Below are 23,739 nucleotides of genomic sequence, written 5' to 3'. Positions count from 1 at the left end.
GACCAGCTACATTTCTGCTGAATGTATGGCTCGTGGTCTGTGCTAGGTAGAGGGCTAACCTCGGCAACAGCTCCTGGAATATGCCACTCTTGAGATATTACCTGAATTTGGTCTGATTCCATTATTATGGGTTTCTGTGTTATCCAGTTCAACAGCTTCACTGATGACAGAGAGTTCTTCTCTGAGGACAGCCACTAAATCTCCAGTCTGTTTTTCTATCTCTTTCAACTCAGAGACGTAGGTCTGTGTGACTGCCTTACTGACTACAGGTGTATAGGCGCTGGCTAAAGACCTAATGTGGTCATGTCAGTTTGGGACTTAACATGGAATTTGTTAAACTTGTATGGCAATATAGATGAAAGGGACTGCACAGCTGTGCCATATGCATATTCTACTATGACTTGCTTGTCTGTCTCTGACTCAAGGGAATCTACTGGAATTATCCTATGAATAGACCTACACTGAGTTATATACTTCTTCATATACTTCTTCATCTGCTTCTGTGCCAACTACCCCACTAATTATAATTGAGTTAGGGATTTTTACAGTGCTTGTTCGAACTACTTCTATCATGAAGCATGAGAAATTCTGTTATCTGGTCTGTGGTTATTATTTTTATATCTGCATTGACCACTCCTGGCTGGCTCGCCAATTACTATGTAGCACTTGTGTCCTCCAATGCAAATACTTCCACTCGACCAGTTCTAGACTCGGGGGGGAGGAAGATATAAAACTTATACAGGAGACCAGAGGTTGAATATAAAAATAATACTTTACTATAACACAGCAAACACTTGATTGGATCAATAAATAAGAAGTAACAAAAGGTGAGTAAAACACACTCTTTCCCTTTTTTTCTAAATTAGCAGTCATTTAATTTAGCAAATCCGCCCAGGCTGGATGATTAGTTTAGTTAGTTAATAATAATTAGGATTAAATCAAATTTTTTTTTTCTGTATTAATCCTTTTTTCTTCACAGGTGAAAGAACAACACAGAACAATAAAAAAATAAATCAATATAAAGATTTTGACACAACAACTCAGTTTAAATTCACTTTGAGGTGTATGATACTTTTCAGTTCATGCAGTAAATGTAATAAAGTACAGTTTGTGTGAAATAAAGTTCAGTTTGTGTGTATTAAAGTACAGTTCCTTTATCATAAAATTCAGTTCCTATGTAATAAAGTTCAGTTCCTTTGTAATAAAGCTCAATTTGTGTGTAATGTAGGCCTAAAAAAGAAAGAAAGAAAACTTTCAGATCCAATTCAGTTCAGGGAAACCCAGAAAAAGTAGGAAAAAGATTGTATCCGATCTATTTCAAATAAAGCAATCACTCCTAACGTCAGTTGGTTACCAGGAAACGCAACAGGTCCTCTCGCTGATGAAGAGATGAAATTCACAATTGAGGTTTGCTCGCCATCTTAGTTCTCTTGTTATGCACGTCTTCTCCACGCACTCACACAAATATCACAGAGGATTCTTTGTCCAACATCAAACTTTTTAACTGGAACATAAAACCTGACCTGCACAACAGGCCATAAGAACATCATAATACTCCATCAATACAAATAATTAAAATAACGCTATTCAAAACCGTAAAGCACAACGTCACCACTATTATTCAAACAGCTCAAAATGTTGACAGAACAGGCATTTTGTACTCACTACTCCAGTGTTTTATACAATGAAATGTAGGGCTGGGTATCGTTCAAAAATTTTCGATATCGATACCGATACCTTGACTTCGATACCGGTTCCTGAAATAATGTGTTTTTTTAACCTTAAACCGCATAAACACATTTCATTACACCAAATACACAAAATACTGTTCTTTTTAGCAGCATCATATGACCCCTTTAACTTATCATATCATATTTATTATCTTTGTCTTACTGCAATATTATGAATTTCAGTGTTTATATTTGTGTGTATTCATATAGGCTGCATTTTTATTGTGGGTTACACTACTGCATTTACCTGCTTATCAAATAACAGGGCAGAGTCAAAGACAACACCTAAGTTTTTAACAGATGGCTTTGCATAAGCAGCTAAGCTGCCCATGTGCCCAACACTTGATTTAAGCTGCCAGAGACAGCTAAAGGTCCAAACACAATTGCCTCAGTCTTACTCTTGTTTAAATTTAAGACATTTTTGGACATCCATGCCTTAATGTCTGACAAACAGGCAATTAAAGCACACAGTCCAGCATTGTCATTATGCTTGATGGGCACATATATTTGAGTGTCGTCTGCATACAAATTAAATAATACTCTGTGTTTTCTAAAAAATTGTGCCCAAAGGGAGCATATATAAGGGAAAAAAATTGGGGGCAAGAATAGATTCTTGGGGAACCAGATAAACGTGCTTTGGAGGATAAACATTAATTTATATAAACAGAAAATGTTCTATTGTTCAAATAGGATTAGAACCAGTTCAGTGCATGACCTTTAATACCCCCACAGTGTTCAAGACGAGAAATAAGAATATCATGATCGACTGTATCAAAGGCCGCCCTCAAATCCAACAGCAGAAGTATTACAGAGTTCCCTCTAATATCTAATATAATTTATAAACATAATTTGACACTCTTAAAAGAGCTGACTCCATACTGTGATGTTTCCTAAAACCAGACTGTTAAGATTCAAAGACTTCATTCGACTCTAAAAAAAATTAATAATTGGACAGAAACTACCTTCTCAAAGATTTTAGAAATAAAAGGTACATTTAGAAATTGGTCTAAAATTTGAGAGAACTGTCACATCAAGGTTAGATTTTTTTTCAACAGAGGATTGACAGTAGCATGCTTTAAATATTCTGGAACAAATCTGGAACAGAAAGACTCTTATTTACAGTATTTTTGATAGGATACATGGCCCTTAGGTTCTACCTTAGGTTTAAGTTGCTTGCTCCAAAATGGGGCAATAGAGTCTAAAATTTCAGTACAGGTAGAATTAAACAAAATAAGTTGCTGTTCAGCATCTAAGTTATTTGAGGGACAGTCAAGAGAGACTAACTTATAAGCCTCATCAAAATGGGAAGCAAAATCCTCACTAAAAGTATAGCTAAACATGCTTGACCAAACAATAGACTTCTTGGCTTTAACAACCTGATCTGACATAGAACAGGTGAACATCACAAAATAACATTACATTAATTCCTCATCGATGCATGTCACTCTCAGAGAAGTAAAACCACACTAAATTCCAATAATCATATTTTTGCTAACCTAGTCATCCTCTCGACCACAAAGAGTCAATTTTACTCTTGTCCGCAGCGAATTGTAACTGCTCTGGCCATTCAAAAAGTAAATACACCCAAACAAATTTACTGTTTTAACTATTGTCATGCCAATAAAGTACAAGCCAAATTGATTCTGTTCAACCATTATTAAAAGCTTTCTATTGTCTGTTCATCTCTATAGCCCTCTCAAACCATATATTACAGTCCAATGATGTCAGACTCTATCAGTTTCCACCTTTAGCTTCTGCTGTTCATCCAAGACTGTCTGATCCAATGTCCAATAACATCATTACCCACAGAGATGAATCAATACTTAAATCATGATTTGATCAAACAATTTCTAAGTCCAAAAGAACACTAAGGAATTTCAAGCAAAGCAGACTATACTTCGCAACGCTTGGACGGCTCTAAGAAATGAATCTACATGGATATGCAACCAACTGAGCCTGTTAGAGAGGCGAATATTGGATTGAACGAGAACCAGGCCATCCTGAAATTGAGTCTAGGAGAGGCATTAATGACTGAGCCACCAGCTTTAACTGTGTCATTTAATCCACAGATCACATAGATGGTCTAAATAGTCCTGAAGTGGGATTTTGGAGCTACTCTTCAAAGCAAAGCTTCGTATGACCTCATTACTTGTGATGAAAACTAGTCTTGGAAACTTTCTGCTAGACGTGTCTGGATGACTTTTTTTGGACATTTTAACCACAATACAACTAAAAACGCATGTTATATGATTCAACATCTAAAAAAATCCCAATAAACTAAATATTTATTATATATTATATTTATATATTTCCTATTATATATATATAATAGGAAAATCCAGACCATGTGGCGTTTCAGGTGCAATTTCCCTCACATTCAGTTCTACAGTAAACTTAAACAAAACAGGTTTTTAATGCCAGATGTCATGAAATAACCATCTCAGGCTCTACAGGGAACTTAATTTCCTTATGCTCTTTAGAAAATCATCCCATGGTGTTTTAAACTCAGAACTGTTTTGAATAAAGAGACATCGAAAACTGTTTTCAACTCTAAAGAACCATATAGACTCAACTCAAAAACCCTACACAGCCAATGTTGTTTTGGAGGTTTCTTCACTGAACCTCAGAATTACTGAAGTAGGTCCAAATATTTGTGCCTATTGTATAAAATACAGATGTAGATTTAATGTATAAAAACAAATGATGAATCAACACCCTAAACAAACAAACACTGGTTATTACACATTTGCATTTTACATTGTTTTAACCACTACAATGCCCATGCCACACTGGCAATCAATTTTGGCAATAAACACAAAAGAAATCTGCATAAATACTGTCAAATGAATCTGATGATTATGTGAGGCAGTGATTTACTCTATGCAAGAAAAATAACCAGCTCTCAACCTAACAATATATGTCACTAGTTGGTTCAAGCATATGCACACATGAAACCCTGAACCATTTGGGGGCCAAATTCTCCCAGCACTGAATTGAATTCTAGGCACATTAGGTTTCTGTTGTGTTCAACCACCAACTGTAAGACACCCAGAACCTGTAGCATTTGTGAGGGCCAAATTATCCGACATTCAGTTCTTGGCACATTTACAGTCTAAAATATAGAGTAAATTTAAAGATTTCCTGGTGCACCAAATATACTGGTTATTATGCATTTTTCATTGCAGTTGAATGCTTGAATTATAACAGTTATAGATTGCTACCTTGAGTTGTTTTTCATGGACATGTTCACCTTGGTGTGGATTTCATTTGGATTTACTGCCAAAAAAAATGATTGCCAATATGGCATGTATATTGCTTTGATAAAATAGTAAATGTATTGTAATTAACACATTAATATGGAAACAAAAGCATGAATATTATAACAGGTTAACATTATGGTACATTTTATTCTGTAGGTGTAGCTTTAACCTGTGGCATCTAGGGGACCGATTATCAGACATGAAATTCTAGACGTTTTGGTAATGTAAAAAAAAGTAAATGTAAATTTAATATAAAAATCATGTTGTTTGGTTAATTTTTCCATAAGTATAAACAGCAAACGGTGATGTGCGGATTCTAATGCCAATAAAATGTTTTTAATGACAATATGAATGCATTTATTCATTTAGCAATTAATCCAAATTAAACCCGTATGGAGACAAACGTTGTAACTTACCGCCAAATAAAGGTGATGATGAATTGAGAGCTCAAATAAACACACGAGGATGCTCGGAACAGCTGATGTGCGCAGCTGAGGGCCTATGTGCGGGTCCAGCGCGCTTCTTCCTCCTAAACCATCCGTCTCAACGGCTCCACAACCCGACCGAACCTCCCCGAACCAAGCCCAGCTGATATTTACTGCGCAGTGTCGATCTGCGTCTGTGCGCGCGGTCTGCCAGTCTGGATCCAGCCGCGTTCATCTCTTATTCATTTACAAAGAGCCCCATATTCGCTCAATGCCACCTTATACCCACCGAGAACACTCACACCGGAACAAAAACATGCGCATGGCCGGGCGTACAGCTTCATCTGAACGCGTAGTAGATGCGTTGTGGTGAACGTTACTTTGCATTTGTGTTGGATTAATTCCACGGGCTTTGCGTCTTTTTGTTTTGAGCATCCGCGCAGCTCACAAGAGGGAGGCGTTCACTCACACTGTTGTGATGTTCGATTCGCCAACGAGTCAACCTGGTGAACCGGTTCTTTTGAATGATTCGTTCGAAACGATTCGAATGGGGTGAGCAATGGGCTGTTCACACACATTTTATATACAGATAGATACCGATTTTATATATAAGATTTTTTCGTATAAGATCCCTGCTGAAAAAAAACAATCCCCAGCTAAAACCAGCCTAAGCTGATCGTCCAGCCTGGTCATAGCTGGTCAGCAGGCTGGTTTTAGAGGGGTTTTGGCCCCTTAGCTGGTCAGGCTGGGAGATCATCTGGACAACCAGCTAAAACCAGCTTGGCCAGGCTGAAAGACCAGCTAAAACCAGCCAACCAGCTTAGGTTTTTTTTTTTTCAGCAGGGAGAATTAAGCTAAATAAATAAAATAGTAAATAGTAAAATGCATTTTTAAACTGGATGCACCATCTTAAAAAAGACACCCCTGGTGAAATGCTAAAAACAGCAATAGCCAAAGGCATAAAAGAAAACTGCGCAGACAGAATGCAATAAAAATCTAAAAGGCACCACCTGTTAAATAAGCTGTAAACAGCCGTATTCTACCATACATGTATTTTACAACAAAAATTTAACATAAAATGCCACTCTGTCTTAAAAGCGCAGTAACGGAGCGCTGTAAAAGATGTGTGTCTGAAATATAGCTTGTGAAAACAACCTGTTGAAACACTTTCGAGTGAAGACACAAAGTACCCATAGGACCGTTGCTTGGACACTATTCATGGAAATGAATCACCCAAACGAACTGATTCAATGAGGTGAAACGATTCTTTTTTTAGACAGAGGGGTGATACAAGGGCGGAGACAAAGAAGAAAAAAAGCTTAATTTGCTTATTAATGGAATAAGTCACCTAAAAATTAAAATCTGTTGAAAATTGACTTACCAAAACAGGCAGATTTTTGCTTCAGAAGAAGTTAATTGATAGACTGGAGTAGTGTGGATTACTATGTTTTTATCAGCTGTTTGGACTCTCATTCTGACTACACCCATTCACTGCAGATAATCCGTTGGTGAGCAAGTGATGTAATGCTACATTTCTCCAAATCTGTTCCAATGAACAGCTCATCTACATCTTGGATGGCCTTGGATGAGTACTTTCAGCAAATGTTCATTTTTGGGTAAACTATTCCTTTATTAAGCAAATGTAATCACTTTGCAAGCACTGTAATAACATTACCCTTACAAAAACGTTAGCGCACCTAAGGCTGAATTACTTACAAAACACAGTGTGAACAAAGTCTGCTTGGAGTTTAATTAATTTCAGAAGAGTGTGTAGATGAATATAAAGTACTAGGGATTTCCTTATAATGCTCACCTTCCCTGTATACACTTAAATGCACGTAAACACTCCGGCTATAGGATTCTGCTAAAATATAACACCATGTAATGAACTGTAAATGTGCTTTGGGGCTCCAAAAATATTTGACTAAGCTGACAATTGTATTGTACTTTAAATTAATTTTTTTTATTTTTTAAGCTTCTTAAAATTTAAACCTCATTCTTCACCTGAGCTAACACATAAATCAAAATCAAACAATGCATGGATATTATAAATTAGTTTATTGAAAAAAAAAAAAGGTAAAAAATATTGTATATTTTGTACATTTGTAGAAGCAACTGTAGATGGAACTTGTGCATCCGCTCATTGAGTCAGACAGTACAGTAAGTATAGATGACATGGCGGGCCATTTCCTTATTACCACTCGATTGGTAAATAAGAGATAGGTTGTAGGCAATTTCTCTTCTCAAGTCCACTTGATCATCATCAATCCCCTTCAAATGACAAGAGAAATCATTTACATTTCACAAAGCATTTAAAAAAACCTATTAATACATGGATAAATATACATATATATACAGCACAGAGTCTATGAATGTGTCTCTCGTGCTTTAAAAATCTGGGAGGTCTCTGTGATTATTTACGGATGCATGTTGGATCAAACATATATTAAATTGAAAGCATCTTACCTCCAGTTTGAGTGGGGGGAGGGTGAGGGCTTTCTCATAGTAGTGAATGGCTAAATGACTGAGTCCAAGCTGGTGTAAAGCCCGACCAATATTATACAGAGACTCTTGACAATGACCTCTGAGATCCACATAGTGCCACAGGAATGAGAAACCCTGACAAACATCCAAAATATGTGATATATACGCATACACACTAATTAATCTATCTATCTATCTATCTATCTATCTAAAGAGGGATGTCTGGTTGGCATCTCATCTCATCATTACGTATTTATTAATACTACTATTCTTGAATTTAAAATATACTCCAAACATACTAACATTTGCATTAAAAAAATAAAGCATATTTTAAAACTATTAAGAGTTTTTGCATCGTGCCATTATTTTCATGACAATCAAGCACATTTAAAATTCTCATTACAACATGTCTGGGCAATAAGACACACACATACATAATAAAATGCTTTTTAAATTAGCAGTAAATGAAAGTGTAAAATGTATAAATATTAAAATAAAAAAATAATACAATAAATAATTTAAGAATAAATCATATAATATATAGAACAGAACTTTTATTTATAGAACTTTCTGATTGCAAAACATTTTTTCTCTTTCATAATTTTCTTGCATGTTCTAGAAAGCTAACTTTGGAGGAAATTTCAGCAACTTTGCTTTCAAAAGTAGCTAGTTTAAAAAAAACACACACACATCATACTGTACCTGCACAATGAGTGGATGCCTTTTCATGACAAACCTCTGACAGGCCATATGGAAGAATGTGAGACCGACAACCAAACTATGAAGAGGATGATCAGGCTGGTTTCTGAACGCTTGCATGTACTGACCTACTCAGTGAAGAGAAAGTATAATAATAATAATAATAATTCCACATTATATACTTAATAGAAATAATAAAAAAATAATAAATTAATTTTAATAGTGCAGTTTCCACCAATTATGCCATATATGACAATGCTCATTCGCAAATAACCTACTCAACTAGCTATGACACACTCATTTGCAATGCCTAGCAATAAGCACCAGAAATGTGGCATAGGAAATGTCTAAACCATACCGAGTGCATGTTTGAAAGTCCCAGAAACCAGCGAGGTGTGTCCATTGAGAAGGTAGAGCGCAAGGTTATCAGGGTGTTTGAGCATAAGACGCAGACAGAAACGATGATGTCTGGCATCCTGAGAGTGCAGGGTAACCTGATTAAACACGTTCCACAGCTGAGTCCGGTCCACATTGTCCATTAACATCAACCTGCAACAGATGGAATACACATAAAGTACTTAAAGACAAGTTCTCTATTGAGAAAGAACCCCAAACGGTCACTTAAAGCCGCTTCTCAATCAAATAAATAGCACTTTGCAATCAAATAATGAAACATTCAGCCTCAAACTTTGATTTTCAACTCACTGTTTCTCAAAGAGAGCCATTCCTTAGACTTGAGCTTATCATGAGTTTTACACATGTCCTGCCCCTTCTGCGATTATGTGTGCAGTATTTCAGTTTTGTTTAAAACGCAGAATCCCACATTTTCCACCAAAACTGTATTTATTTTGGTGGTAAATATAGGATTCTGTGTTTTAAACATGATATTCTGTATTTTATGTTTTAAATTGAAATGTATATACATATAACAAAAATAAACAACAATAAGAAAAAACTCTAAATCTATATATGCACATGTAATCAGTTAAAAAATAATAAAATAATGCTAAATAAAAACAATAAACAAATTAGTGGACGATGCAGGATTAAATTCACCAAAATACTGTATAAACAAGCACACAAATCTGATTTGATATATACATTTTTGATTTTATATTTTTTAGGAAAAGTAAGATTTTCCTAAAAGATATGTATAAATTAATCAGTTTTCATAAACAGAATAAAGGACATCATCTTAAAAACAAAGAAATCATGCATTTTAGAAATAGAGCAAGTTAAAATTTGGTGCAAAATGCAGGATTCTGTGTTTTAAACATGATAAATTATATTACCCAAAAAATAAATTCAATCAGCCAAAATACTGCATAAAAGAAGCAAGAAGCAGAACATGTGTAGAACTTTGTAAATGACTTTTTGATTCATTGACTGGTTTTATTTAGGATGCCGTTTATGTAGACAGATTTAGCATCCAGTCGACTGACCTTATATAGTCATAAGCTTTGCGGAAGTTGCGGTCGAGGAAGGCGGCGGACAGGCCGAGGTATTCTAGCTCTTTGCGCTTCACGCGGTCGTCGTAAAAAGAGTAGTACTCTAAAGTGGAGTCCACTAATAACTCGGCCTCAGCAAAGCGCTTCACCTCACACAGAATGGCCAAACAGCGCAGTAACAGCTTCCACCAGTCGTCTCGAGACAGGACACTCGTCTTACCTTAGCGAGAAAGACACTGTGATATTCAGGCAGATGTGGTTACATCAGCTGAAAAGGTAAGATGCTTCAAAGAGGAGCAAGTAATTGCATTTTGATTCAAATTGACAAAGACCTGTTGACTTTAAAGAACCCACATCTCTGTTTTAGTCTCTCTAAAGCTGGTTTAATTTCAAGCAACTGTTGCGGGGTTGTAGTATGTAAATATTATTGATCGTACAATTCATTATGTGATCTTAAAGTCCTAGGACAGCAATTTGAAGGCAATGGCACAATGAATGAGTGTTACTTTAGTTAAATCTGGTTGCGTTACCTGTCACATCCAGATAAGCTGCCTCCTGGTCAACAATCTCTGTCTGTTTTCTGCGTGACACTTTTATAAGCTTCAGATGTTTGACACCAGAGGACGTATCTGAGATGACACACACCTGAGCCCTCACCATCGCCACCTTCACAAAACAGAAAACACAACCACATCACAAACCTCCTATGAAGAGAATCAATTTCATTAAAAATGTCAAGTCTCCTAAACCTGGTAGTCAGAGAATAGGAATGAACTACTAGCTCTTAAATAGTGGTTGACTACAAACATTAGCTGGGTAATCGATTATACATTGATTCAATTGAATACAGGCCAATTAATCAGATATAGTTTGACATAAACTGATTATTATTTAGGTATAGATGATATATGAGAAATATGGTATGCCTATATCAAACTGAATCTGATAATATAGACCTGTACCTAATTAACTGGTTGATTCAATGTGACATATGCCAATTAATGAAAAATAGTCTGATCAGATAGACACAACATACCTAGAGCTACAAATATTGGCCAATTTAATGGTTACAGCCCAATATGGGCCAATTCTATTTTATGAGACTATTATAGTCTGATATAGGGTGATAAATAAAATATAAAATATTTTAGAAATGAACACATATTAACCATTTATTTGAATACAGACAGATAAAAGTTTGGATTAATCAGATACAGACCGATGTACTGTACCAGTGAGTACTGGTCACAAATGTCAGTCAAGTTGTAAGAACTTAAGAGTAAATATGTAGAATTCAATACCGCTCAAAAGTATGGGGTTAGTAAGTTTTTTTTCAATACTTTTATTCAGCAAGGATGCATTAAAGGGGTCATATGATGCGATTAAAATTTTTCCTTAGAATAAATTACATTTTAAAATATATTAAAATAGAAAAGAGTTATTTCAAACTAATAATATTTCACAATATTACTGTTTTTATCGTATTTTTGATCAAATAAATACAGCCTTGGTGAGCATAAGTGTCTTCTTTTAAAAACAAAAAAATCTTAGCAACCCCAAACTTCTGAACGGTAGTGTACATTCTAATTTCAACTCATTTGTGTACATCTCTGCCAGTATGCTGCTCTCTTAATATCACCATCAGACATTAAGCACAGTCAGATTCTGACCTTAAGTAGCATGGACAGCATGGTAAATACAGTATCAATGTAATCATCAGTGCGTCCTTGAGCATGCAGAAGAGTCGAGCGATGCAGCAACAGCTTCAGTTCCTGAAAAACATCACACATATAATCATACACAAGCTCAACCCTGTGTCTACACCATAAGCACGAGACTATGACATAAACACACCTGCTGGGCAGCTGAAGAGTCCTGTGCGAGGGTTTCGGCATCATACATGGGCTCCAGGGCCTCGAGGGCCATGTTGGGTCGTCCCAGCTGCTGCTGGAGGGTGGATAGGGCCAGACGAGCGTCTAGATGCAGTGGAGCCATTTCAACAACCTTACTGTAGCTCTTTACTGCAACTTCCAAATGACCAAGCGCCTTTAGACACTCTACAAACAAGAAAATCACAATCAGATTACTATTTCCTGTCCAAGTAGGTGGTTCTTGGCCAGAATAAGACATTTTACTATTATAATCACAGATTTTTTTCATTTCTTTTCCAAATTTACCTGCATGCCGGAGCCAAACAACTGCCAGGTTATATCTCTCTGAGCAGACGAGGGCGGAGAGCAAAGGTAGGGCGGATTTATATTCGCCCTCTTCCATAAAAGCCTCGGCCACGTCCAAATACAAATCGCCCAGCTCCTCCGGGCTCTGCTCCATCAGAGACGTCAGCATGGGCTGCAGACAAAATGTCACAGGCGAGAAAATCAAACGTGGATGACTCATCTGTCATCACATTTATTCTTGACTTGACATTTATTCTATCATTTGGAAGAGGTCATTTGTTCATCTTCAATGTTAAAATGTTCCCTTCTGAATGTTAAAACAGCATTCATCAGATATTTGTGAATATAAAATAAACACAAATATGATGCTTGAAATAGAAAGAGATGGTTTGCAGATGATATGTTTTTACAAGTGTCTCCAACCATATTTAATGCAAGGTGACAAAGATGTGGAAAAACAAAACTGATCAGAAACCAACAACATTACTTGGAAATCAGTTCTATAAATGAGAGCTTGTGTATATGTGTATAAATGTACTTACATCCAAAGGTTTGATGACGTGCTGGTGGATGAGACACACCATCATCTTGACTCTGATGTCGACTGGAACATCATCAGGAATCACCACCTCTAAGATTTTACCTATGCATTTAAAAACACGTCATTAATGTGATCATAATGCTTTTCTCTGATAAACAATGCCATTATCAGCCTAGTCCTGCCAAACTAAACTCTAAACTGCAAAATATATGAAGTACACAATGATTAGAAGGAAAAATATTATTATTATTAAACATTTATTTGTTTATTTTGATTATTATTATTATAATAATTGGTACCGTGTGGTACAGAATTACACATTATGACAAAACATTCATCTCTTTCGTCTCACCTTTTTCCTCTTCAGAGCTTTTTTTCTTCTCTTCTCCTTCTGTATCTTGTGCGGGCGTCTGGTCACCCGTCTGCGTCTCTGTCTCCTCCTTCTCCTGTCTTTTCAGAATGATGCCACAAAACTTCACCAGTGCCTACAGACGCATACATTTTAGCATTTACATTGAAATAAATACAACAGAGGGAAAAGGGTGATCCAATTAGAACCATCTTGCATCTAGTGTGAATTATGACAAGATATTTCTATATTCAGAACCTCTTAATCTATTACTAGCGCAGCTTATTAAGCAAAATATAATAAATAAAAGATTATGTGTGTATATTACATCACTTTTTTGTAAACATTTTGTTAATTTTATTGCAGAATAATACATTTTAATTATTTAACAATTCAGAATTAATATTTACATTTCAAATAATAACAATAATAATACAATTTTTTTTTTAATTAATATTAATAAAAAATAATAAACTGGAGAATAATTACAGAATACTAATTTTATGCATCAAGTGTGCATTATAACATAAAATGTTTATTCAGAACTTTTCATTACTATAGTAGTTTGCAGCTTTGAGCAAAACATAATTCATTATGCACTGACTCATTTGTCTATATAATACTGGATCAAAATGTTATATTTTCACTTTTTTGTAAACATTTTATTGTAAAGAAAATACACAGTAATTATTTAACTTAATTCAGCACTGATTTTTATATATGTTTCAAATAATCTTTTTACTTAATCATACTTTTTCATGAAGCTTGTCTTTTTCACTTACAGAACCATTTTAATATGCCATTGCTGTATTGCTGAATATTAACATAATGGCTTTAGCTACAGAATTTTGAGATTACCAGCAGATAACTGTGCCTAAATGACAGTTACATTTCTATATAATGGCATCATATCAGTCAACTGCCGCCCTGTCCTGCTCTCTACATTTCGGTATTGGCCAATGAAAATCCTGCAAGTCTTTTCTGAACTCACCTCTAGAGCTTTGTCATGTTGGTGGTTGGCTATGAAGAGTTCAGCGGCCATGTTGACACACTCATGTGAGACCAGTTCAGGATGTCTCTCCAGAGCTTCCACCATGACCCCAATAGCGGACGGCAACTCGCTGCTCTCATAGCAACTCCTGAAATAAACACATGCACAGTTCTGGGGTTAAAACTATCAAAGCAGAGATATGCACTATATGGCTTTGATGGCACAACCATGAGCTCATTAACATGCCAACATTTACATATAAACACCAATTTACATCTGAACATCTAATCATAACAGAGGCCACTTACATACAGTGTGTCAAGTCCTAAAGGTACAGCAGCAAAAACGGTTTATTATTAAGGGTCAGCAAAAGGGTGGAATATCATGAAACAAATTATGGTGCAAACAACCTTTACATAAGATTTCGAATAAACTGTCATCAGATATGAGAGCCTCATACTTCGCCATGTCTCGTGAGAGCTGCATGAACTGTTCTCCATCGGATGGTGGCAGCAGGCTGAGGATGCGGCGATACCCATCCATGGCCTGCTTGTGCTCTCCGACCTGCTCATAAAGGCTCGAGCGCTCCCACAGGTACTGAACATTACTGGGGTCATATTTAATCGCTGGGGAAAAAAAAAAAAAACAGGAGACATCATGTGCTTTAGACACATTTTGTGCTAGACACACTTCACAAAGGCATCTCAGTAAATTAACATCTGCTGAAATATAGTCATGTGATTGACTGTTAGTAAACAGTGATACACTTTATCTCACTTTTTAATAAAACAAAAAAATATTAATTAATAGTATCTAAAATAGATGATTTTAGATAAAAAATAAAAACCATTGTTTTGCTGAAAAAAAAAAAAATTACTAATCCAATAAACATTACAAGAACCCAGGCACGTTTTTGACCTATACATAAAAATATTGTGTTTTGCAGATGCTGGTAGTTAAAAATGGACTTAGAGGATTTTGTTTTATTATCACTGTAACTAACTTCATTTACATTGTATTATAGTTTTAACTTTCTATCTATTCTATTTACTAATATAAATTCAATAGCCTACCGAACGCTTCAAGTTCCGAAACAAACCCCATTCGATGAAGAAGGTACGTAAGAACACATGTAACACACATACACACACATAGAGAGAGAGAGGGTTATAAATGTACTCACGAGTGGAAGACGACAACACGCCGGCAGAACAGTGGAGCAAAAACAATAACCAGATCATCTTACGAAATAAGTTCGCTTTCTTTCTTTTAGTTACAAGAGTGTATTTGGACTATTTGATCCACGCATGCCACACCGAGTCCAGCTCCAGTGCACCCGAAGAGTTGATCCCAGCGTCAGTTCCTGAGCTGCTGGCGTCTCGCGGATGTTCCAGAAGACTGAACTTTAAAGAATATCCGTCAAATGTTCTGTTAATGCCACGGTGCATTCGTCCTCTTCATTTACTTTTGGCATCGTTTACCGTGCTGAGGCTCTCCACTGCTAGGAAACATCCAAGTTTATACTTTGCAAGCTCCTCCCATGTCTTCCCACACAGTTCCAAGTCATTTTTGCCTCTTTCGTTTTATTCCTCCCTTCCTTCTGTCTGTGCCCTCCTCTTGTCTCGAGCAGGTCTTGTATCTAGAACAGTGTAATATCTATTTCCTGGTGAATCCCGACGTTTTAGCCTACCTGTGGGCCAGAAGAATCTCTTTAATGGGAAATCTTACCTTCAGCCTTATTATGGACAGTCATTTAAGGTTGAACATTCTTTGACAACTGACTGGAAGAAGTAACAATTGATCTCACCTTCTGTACCCCTTGTCTCTGACATGTCTGTTATACGTATTATAATTATATTGGAACAGAATGGAATAAAGGGAGATAATGTGACTCTAAATATTATTTTCTATATTCCAAATGTTCTATGGAATATAAAAAGAAAATGTTATTTTGATTATATTTTTATAGCATTTTGCCAATTGTTTTGATACGAAAAAAGTGTAATAAACAATTATGTAATATATCATTATCTAAAATAGATGATAGATAGATAGATAGATACATATATATATATATATATATATATATATACACACACATACTACTTTCAAAAGTTTGAGGTCAGTAAGATTTTTTTTAAATTACTATACTATATATTGTATATATTTCATTATTAGAAAAAATATTTATATTTCAAACTGAATGCTGTTCTTTTGAACTTTGTATTCATGAAGGAAACCTGAAAAAAATGTATTATGGTTTCCATAATTATTATTATTTTTGTGGCCCAATAGAACAATACATAGTAATAAATAGCTATATTCACCTACATAAATGCAGTGCGTTTTTTACTCAATACTTATTTCACTCACTGAAATGCAAATCAATTTCTAACATTTATATAATGTGTTTTTTTCTGGATTTTTTTGGTCGGTATTCTGTCTCTTTTCGTTAAAATAAACCTACCATAAAAATTACAGACCCTTAATTTCTTTGTAAGTGGGCAAACTTACAAAATCAGCAGGGGATCAAATAAATATTTTCCCCACTGTATGAAGCAGCACAACTGTTTTCAACAATGATAATAATAAGGAAAGTTTCTTGATCAGCTAACTATTATTTCAAACTGTAATAATATTTCACATTATTACTGATTTTAGTGCCTTTTTAATCAAATAAATTCAGACTTGGTAAGCATAAGAGACTTCAAAAACATTTTAAAAAAATCTTACCGACTCCAAACTTTTGAACGGTAGTGTAGATATGTGTATATACCTTTAGTGTAGCAGATGATGGCTTGTTTGATGTTGTCCTGCTCCAGGGACATGTCTGCCAGTTTGACCCACTCCTCCCAGTCACTGGGGTTCAGATGAGCAGCGATCAGTCCGAACTGCAGCGCTTTCTCCATATCCCCCTTATCCTCATAGATCATAGCCAGCGTGGAGAATGGCTCGTATGCCACAGGAGCTGAGAGAGGCGGGAGACGGGGTTCATTCTATGACACAACTACAATTAAAACACTGTGGCTCTGTTTGTTCAAGTGACCTACATCAACTTTTGATTATCGCACTAAGGTATTTTACACCCCAAATAACTAAAACAACAAAACTCACCTTGGCGAATGATCTCCATGCACATCAGGATGGCATCCTCCTTTTCTCCTCTAGCGTAGCGGATGTTAGCCTCTCCCATGAGTCCTCTGAGAGCCCGTGGCAACTTACTGCGGTGATGCCTCTCCTAAAAAATAATGAAGCTAGCATGCTTAGAAATAAACTGGAAATTTGATCAATACTACAAAATCATCATGACCAGTAATAGTGATTATTAATGCGTATAGGTGTTAAAGCAAAAAAAAATAAAAATTACTAACTTATTAAGCAAAATACAATGAATTAATTCAATTTTAACTAATTGTTATATATACACTTTTTTTTGTAAACATTTTATTAATTTTATTTCAAGAAAGTACACATTATAATTATTTAACTTAACTCATCATTGATATTTTCTTTTTTATACATTTCAAGTAATAATACGAAACTAAAAATAAAACAAACGGATTAATTAATCATATAAACCTCCATGTATTAAAATGATTCATAAGTAAATTGTAGAATATTAATCATAACTAATCATTACAATAATAATTTTATGCATCAAGTGTGCATTTTGGCATGTATATATATGAACAGGGCCTAAAATTAACACTCGCCAAACGCCAAATGCGAGTAAAAATCGGCTTTGGCGACTATATGAAACTGTGTCAGTCGCCAGATGGCCGGTAACATTTTTAGAAATTCTAACAGTGCAATGTTGTGAGAACATAAACGTGCACAAAAGTGAACGACGCTCCGTACAGTTGACGGGTCAGTGCTGCTTCATCACAAAAGTGTAAGCCTTTGCAATGTAAATATTCAAGAGCTAGAACACATGAAAGGAGACGCGTTACTCGCGCTGAGTGGGAAGTTTAAACATCTGAAAGCCGCGTCTTGAGCTCTGCTTCCTTCCTGCACTTGAACGGACAAATTCACACAAAATTATGTCAAAAATGCACGTCTCAGTGAGTATCCTAGTAAAGTAGTTGGTTCTTAAGTGAACATGAACAGCTGAGAAAGAAACCAGACACAAACCGCGCGCGACACAATGTGTCACAAGACAATAGAACCCATTATAATCAGAACAACTGACTATTTACTAGTCTTTAAAAATGTAGCCTATTAAATTTATATTGGTTAAGCTAGTAGTTTTAGCAGGTTTCGAAACTGGAATCAAGGATTGTGATTTTTTGCTATTATCTAAAATATTGGTGTCATAACTGCCTGTTTTTTTTTTTCCATGGCTGGTAAAAAATATTTCTGGCCAGTAAATTTCCTTAAGTCACCGGCCATTGGCAGGTCTGGCAAAAAGTTAGTTTTAGGCCCTGTATATGAACGTTATAGCAAAAAAAAAAGGAGAGGATATTTCTTATATTTCTTTATTCAGAAACTTAATCTATTACTAGAGTAGTGCCCAACTTCAAGCAAAACATAATAATAAAATCAATTACTCATTTTTGAAATTATTTAGATCAAAATGTTATATATATATATTTTTTTTTTTGTAATTATTTTATACATTTTATTGTAATTGATTATTAATGCTGACCTAGCAGAGTGATCTACTGACCTTCATAATTTTCTTGTTCTCACGGTTCAGCTCCATTTCAAGGGCGAACACATCTCCGGGTGTGACTTCATTTCTGTCATTGTCCTCTTCTTCTTCATCATCATCATCATCGTTGTCGTCGTCATTATCTCCATCCTCCTCTCCAGTGTCTCTCCAATCCATCTTTCCATCTTCATCATTTTCACCCTCCTCCACACACTCCTCCAGTCCCTCTCCGATCATGGACGCAAAAGCTTTCTGAACAGATGGACTGACTCCCTCTTCTGTCGTCTCTGTCAGAGATCACACAAAATACAACTTGTGATGTGATGTTGTGTCACGCTGAATATTGATTCCCACCTGCCTCATTCAAATGCTCTTGATACATTTGACATACGAGCAAGAATATGAAACTAAAACCTATCTGATCTAAAAGCAGTCAGTCAACCAAGCAATTTAGGATTTTGGTATAAAAACATACACTACTGTTTAAAAGTTCAGGGTCTGTAATTTTGTTTTTATTATTATTATTTTTTTTTTGAAATACTTTTATTCAGCAAATCTGCATTAAACTGATCAAAAGCGATGGTGCAGATATTTATAATGTTACAAAAAGATTTAATTCAAATAAATGCTTGTCTTTTGAATTTCTATTCATCAAAGCATCCTGACAAAAAAAAAATCGCAGTTCCCACAAAAATATTAAACAGCAGAACTGTGTTAATAATAAGAAATGTTTCTTGAGCAGCAAATCAGCATATTATGATTGCTAAAGGATCATGTGACACTGAAGACTGGAGTAATGATGCTGAAAATTCAGCTTTGCCATCACAGGAATAAATTACATTTTCATTACTGAAATTACTTATTAAATTACTGAATTTTCAACATCATTTTCAATATATTCAAATAGTAAACAGTTCCTTTAAATAGTAACAATTTCATAATGCTGTGAAACCTTTATGTTTCATTTATAATTACTTATTAAATTACTGAATTTTCAACATCATTTTCAATATATTCAAATAGTAAAGAGTTCCTTTAAATAGTAACAATTTCATAATGCTGTTCTTCTCCCCCCCCTAATAAATTCAGTCTTGGTGAGCGTAATAGACTTCTTTCAAAACATTAAAAAATACCAACCCCAAACTTTTTAATGGTAGTGTAATTTATGTCCAATTTAACACTGATTCAATAAACATGTCCAATATTCTGAAAATGTTCAGTTCTATTTGTTCTGTATGCCTTCTAGCATATGTTTAGACTACCCTTAATAAATGCTTTCTAATAATTAGTGTTTTTCAGCTATTTGCCACACAAATCTCTTCTTCCTATAACACACATAAACCGAACACTGCATACACTTTCTCAACTGTATTATTAAAGATATATAACATAATGATAATTTATATCATATGTATTCATTTGTAATAAGGCAAAGTGTCTATTCCAATCTACAAGTACAGTATGCATATTATATTGAAATTTATAAGGCAGATTTTTGGTTTCAAAATGCATGTAGAATTATCTAATATTTCATGAATTAATTTAATATCTAATTTTGCTTTGTGGGCATCTTGTAATGTAGTAAATATTTGGCCGGTTGCAAAAACTGTTTAGACTAGTCTTGCAAATTAGTCATCTATTTATTTACTTTTTTTTTCTTCAAGACTGTCCATAACTTCAACTCAGTTATATAAAAATGTAGATTAGTCTACTATGAATCCGTTAAGCAAAGCTGGTTACTAGTTCTGAAGACATTCAGAACTAGTAACATAAAGGTAGTGGCTGTGTTGTTTATGCAACTGGCCCATTGTAATGCCAGTAAAACCTTGGTGAAGCTTCATAAGAATATCTCATTATAACTTTTTACCCTTTTCACCTGTAGTGTTGCTACTGGCAGGTACAAAAAGTACCCTGGTATTACTACGTAATATCCACCTGTTTGGCGTTTCCGTGTTCCTCCAGCGCTTCGTTTTGAAGTGGACGGAACTGCGTCTTCCTCCTGATCAGCAGATCCATCATCATCTGACACATCTCTCTTCTCCTCCTGGAACACAACGTGTGTTACATGCTACTCCAGAACACTTCAACAATACCATGGTGCATTACTATAGGGCATGTCCAAATAATGGGTTAGCGGATATATCATTATAATAGATTGCATAATCAAACACATATTACAGGTATTTTTATATATGCTGAATGGAGAACGTGGACCACATTTACAAACGGAGTAAAAGCAGTGTATTACCTTATCCTTTGCTTTTCTTTCCTCTCTCCGCCTTTCAAAATCCTCGAAAGTAATCTTACCTTCTAAATAATCATTCAATTCGGACATTGTACAAAAATAATTAAGTTTACTCTTTCATGTCACATACAGTATAAACAAAACCGATGTACTGCATGAGCACTGTCTGTTTCTGCGCTTCTGCCTTTCAGCCAATCAGGGACCTCGAATTTTTCTTCGACTGTGAGCGAAACACAACCACAGATGACGTTATTCCAAAAGATCCACATCGCCATCAAGCGTCTCTAAGTTATATAGGGCAGTCCAGATTTATCGTGGTAAACCCTAGGGAAAATAATTAGATGCATTTTCCCAGCGTCTTACCTGGGCTGTGGAGAAAAAGAACTGGACTGTTGCTCAGTGGTCCAAAGTCCTCTTTTCAGATGAAAGTAAATTTTGCATTTCATTTTGAAATCAAGGTCCCAGAGTCTGGAGGAAGAGTGGAGAGGCACAGAAACCATGTTGCTTGAAGTCCAGTGTGAAGTTTCCACAGTCAGTGATGATTTGGGCTGCCATGTCATCTGCTGGTGTTGGTTCACTGTGTTTTCTGAAGTCCACAGTCAACGCAGCCATCTACCTGGAAATTTTAGAGCACTTCATGCTTCCTTCTGTTGACAAGCTTTATGGAGATGCTGATTTCATTTTCCAGCAGGACTTGGCACCTGCCGACACTGCCAAAGGTACCAAAAGCTGGTTCAGTGACCATGGTGTTACTGTGCTTGATTGGCCAGCAAACTCGCCTGACCTGAACCCCATAGAGAATCTATGGGGTATTGTCAAGGGGAAGATGAGAGACACCAGACCCAACAATGTAGATGACCTGAAGGCCGCTATCAAAGCAACCTGGGCTTCCATTACACCTGAGCAGTGCCACAGGCTGATTGCCTCCATGCCACGCCTTATTGATGCAGTAATTCATGCAAAAGGAGGCCCAACCAAGTACTGAGTGCACAGAAATGAACACACTTTTCAGAAGCCTGACATTTCTGTTTAAAATATCCTTTTTTTTATTGATCTTATGTAACATTCAAATTTTCTGAGACACTGAATTTTGGATTTTCATTATCCATAAATAATCATAAAAATTTCAAGAAATAAAGGCTTGAAATATTTCACTCTGTGTGTAATGAATCTATATATGGGTTTCACTTTCTGAAATGAGTGACAAAAAATATTGACCTTTTTCATGATATTAAATTTTTTTTAGATGTACCTGTATGTATATATATATATATACACACACCCATATGTATATATATGTATATATACACTTCATATTCATTCTTCCATTAGTTTCAGTTTGTTTTTCACTTGGTGTTAGAGGAAAAATACATAACTGTACAATATTGATATTATACATCAACAAATATGTATCCTGTATCTATCTCTGAGTAAGATCAAAATGTCCTTCAAGCATGAGGGAAAACTGAATGCTACAGAACTGCACCCTTAGGAACAGTTATGAAATTCACTCTGCTTTTGGACTGTTGTTCGGTATTTCCTGTGTTCCAGTGGGTTCCTGTACAGGAAATATGAGCTTCTGTAGCATCTCAATCGTTTCTTCCTCAGTTTTAGAGTTGAGCTCAAGGACTGGAACCTAAACGGGTGAAACATATGAGGAATATTATTGAGAATGCAAAATTGAAAACCAGAGCTTGAATGGTTGGCTAAATCTCTCCAGTTGTTCATGACAAGCAGTCAATACTGTTATGATTACCATATTTACCATATATGGTATTTACATGGCACTCCAAGGTATTTCAAAGAACACCATAATATTACTATGATACATGGCATAAAAACAGTGTCACATATTAAAAACAACAATATTCATCAACAATATATAGCAAAAATATCAGGTTTCTGGTATCAGATATCAAGCATCAGGTTTTGGTGGGATTTAGTATATCAGAGGAATTAAAAAGAAATTTACCAAAACAGGTTTATAACCAAGTTTTTCAAGATGGCGAAGTTTGATAGCCAACCTGGCTCGAGGATGTGTTGTACCAAAGCAAAATGAAGTGGGTGGGGAGCCGAACACTGCAATCCTAAAATAAAAGACAGAGAAGAGCTGTTAAATTTGTCTGCAGAACTACTTCAACATACAATCAGCATCTAGGTATGTGAGATCAGCATGCGATTCTTCATATAAACATCACAGCTGTCTTGTCTTGTCTCGTGTTTTACCTTTGGGCACATTCCTCTGCCTCGAGGCCACTGGTTTCTTCTGTTTGATGAGGCAGAGTAATCACACAGTCTAAAGCAAAGACAAGACAAAGTTTCAAACGACACGTGCACACAAGTTATTCAACATGAAATGCAACAATATATTTAAAAGCCATAATGACATGTTTCTGAGTAAAATAAATTATTCAGTGGGAAATGTATGGAAGGATTTGATTGTGAAGTAAGCTATATTAGCTTGTTAATTGTCATAATCATTTTAATATTATGTAATTAATATATAATATACATTAAAAACCAACTGATTTGCCTTTCTATGATTCTAGTATTTGTTAGTTATTATATAATTATATTTATTATCATCATTATCGTTTATTTCTATTCTATTTTGCTTACTTATTTTATTCTATTCAAACATTTATTGTTTTATTCTAACTGATTTTTCTTATTTTTGTTGCTTGTACTTTGTGTCAATAACTTGTTTACGCTTGTAAAGTACTTTGTATTGCATTGGAC

General features: G+C 35.4%; 2 protein-coding genes across 2 annotated transcripts in view; both read right to left on the bottom strand.

The window, feature by feature from the left end:
• Positions 1 to 7,544: 7,544 nt before the first annotated feature.
• On the bottom strand, positions 7,545 to 21,309 carry LOC107750061 (general transcription factor 3C polypeptide 3-like). Its single transcript, XM_016565320.1, has 18 exons — positions 21,004 to 21,309; positions 20,691 to 20,799; positions 18,771 to 19,042; positions 17,219 to 17,342; positions 16,881 to 17,072; positions 14,565 to 14,730; positions 14,105 to 14,252; positions 13,117 to 13,249; positions 12,766 to 12,866; positions 12,224 to 12,395; positions 11,901 to 12,103; positions 11,717 to 11,818; positions 10,577 to 10,712; positions 10,041 to 10,266; positions 8,957 to 9,147; positions 8,602 to 8,726; positions 7,882 to 8,034; positions 7,545 to 7,686 (listed from the first exon to the last, which is right to left on the bottom strand). Exons 1-18 carry the CDS (start codon positions 21,088 to 21,090, stop codon positions 7,564 to 7,566), a joined length of 2,763 nt encoding a protein of 920 aa, XP_016420806.1. The 5' UTR covers positions 21,091 to 21,309; the 3' UTR covers positions 7,545 to 7,563.
• LOC107750062 (FAST kinase domain-containing protein 2-like) overlaps positions 17,207 to 23,739 on the bottom strand; it is a 13,955-nt gene continuing 7,422 nt past the window's right edge. Inside the window, exons 11-14 of the mRNA XM_016565321.1 lie at positions 23,227 to 23,296; positions 22,973 to 23,087; positions 22,311 to 22,636; positions 17,207 to 17,218 (exon numbers count right to left, since the gene is read on the bottom strand). Of these exons, the coding sequence (XP_016420807.1) occupies positions 22,508 to 22,636; positions 22,973 to 23,087; positions 23,227 to 23,296 (314 nt within the window). The 3' untranslated portion in view covers positions 17,207 to 17,218; positions 22,311 to 22,507. The remainder of the gene's footprint in view (positions 17,219 to 22,310; positions 22,637 to 22,972; positions 23,088 to 23,226; positions 23,297 to 23,739) is intronic.

The sequence above is a fragment of the Sinocyclocheilus rhinocerous genome, unplaced genomic scaffold (genome assembly GCF_001515625.1).
Source record: "Sinocyclocheilus rhinocerous isolate Xijiao unplaced genomic scaffold, SAMN03320098_v1.1 scaffold1956, whole genome shotgun sequence".
In the NCBI taxonomy this organism is placed as follows: Eukaryota; Metazoa; Chordata; class Actinopteri; order Cypriniformes; family Cyprinidae; genus Sinocyclocheilus; species Sinocyclocheilus rhinocerous.
Note: the sequence above shows the minus strand (reverse complement) of the source record. Positions and strands in the feature narration are given on the sequence as shown.

Bases quoted from the DNA above. Each gene is read 5' to 3' on its own strand.
- LOC107750061 (XM_016565320.1), bottom strand. From the start codon at position 21,090: ATGTCCGAATTGAATGATTATTTAGAAGGTAAGATTACTTTCGAGGAT. The intron at 20,800-21,003 runs GTAATACACTGC...GTTGTGTTCCAG, and splicing joins AAAGAAAAGCAAAGGATAAG to GAGGAGAAGAGAGATGTGTC. The intron at 17,073-17,218 runs GTGAGTTTTGTT...CGCCTCTCTCAG, and splicing joins CATGGAGATCATTCGCCAAG to CTCCTGTGGCATACGAGCCA.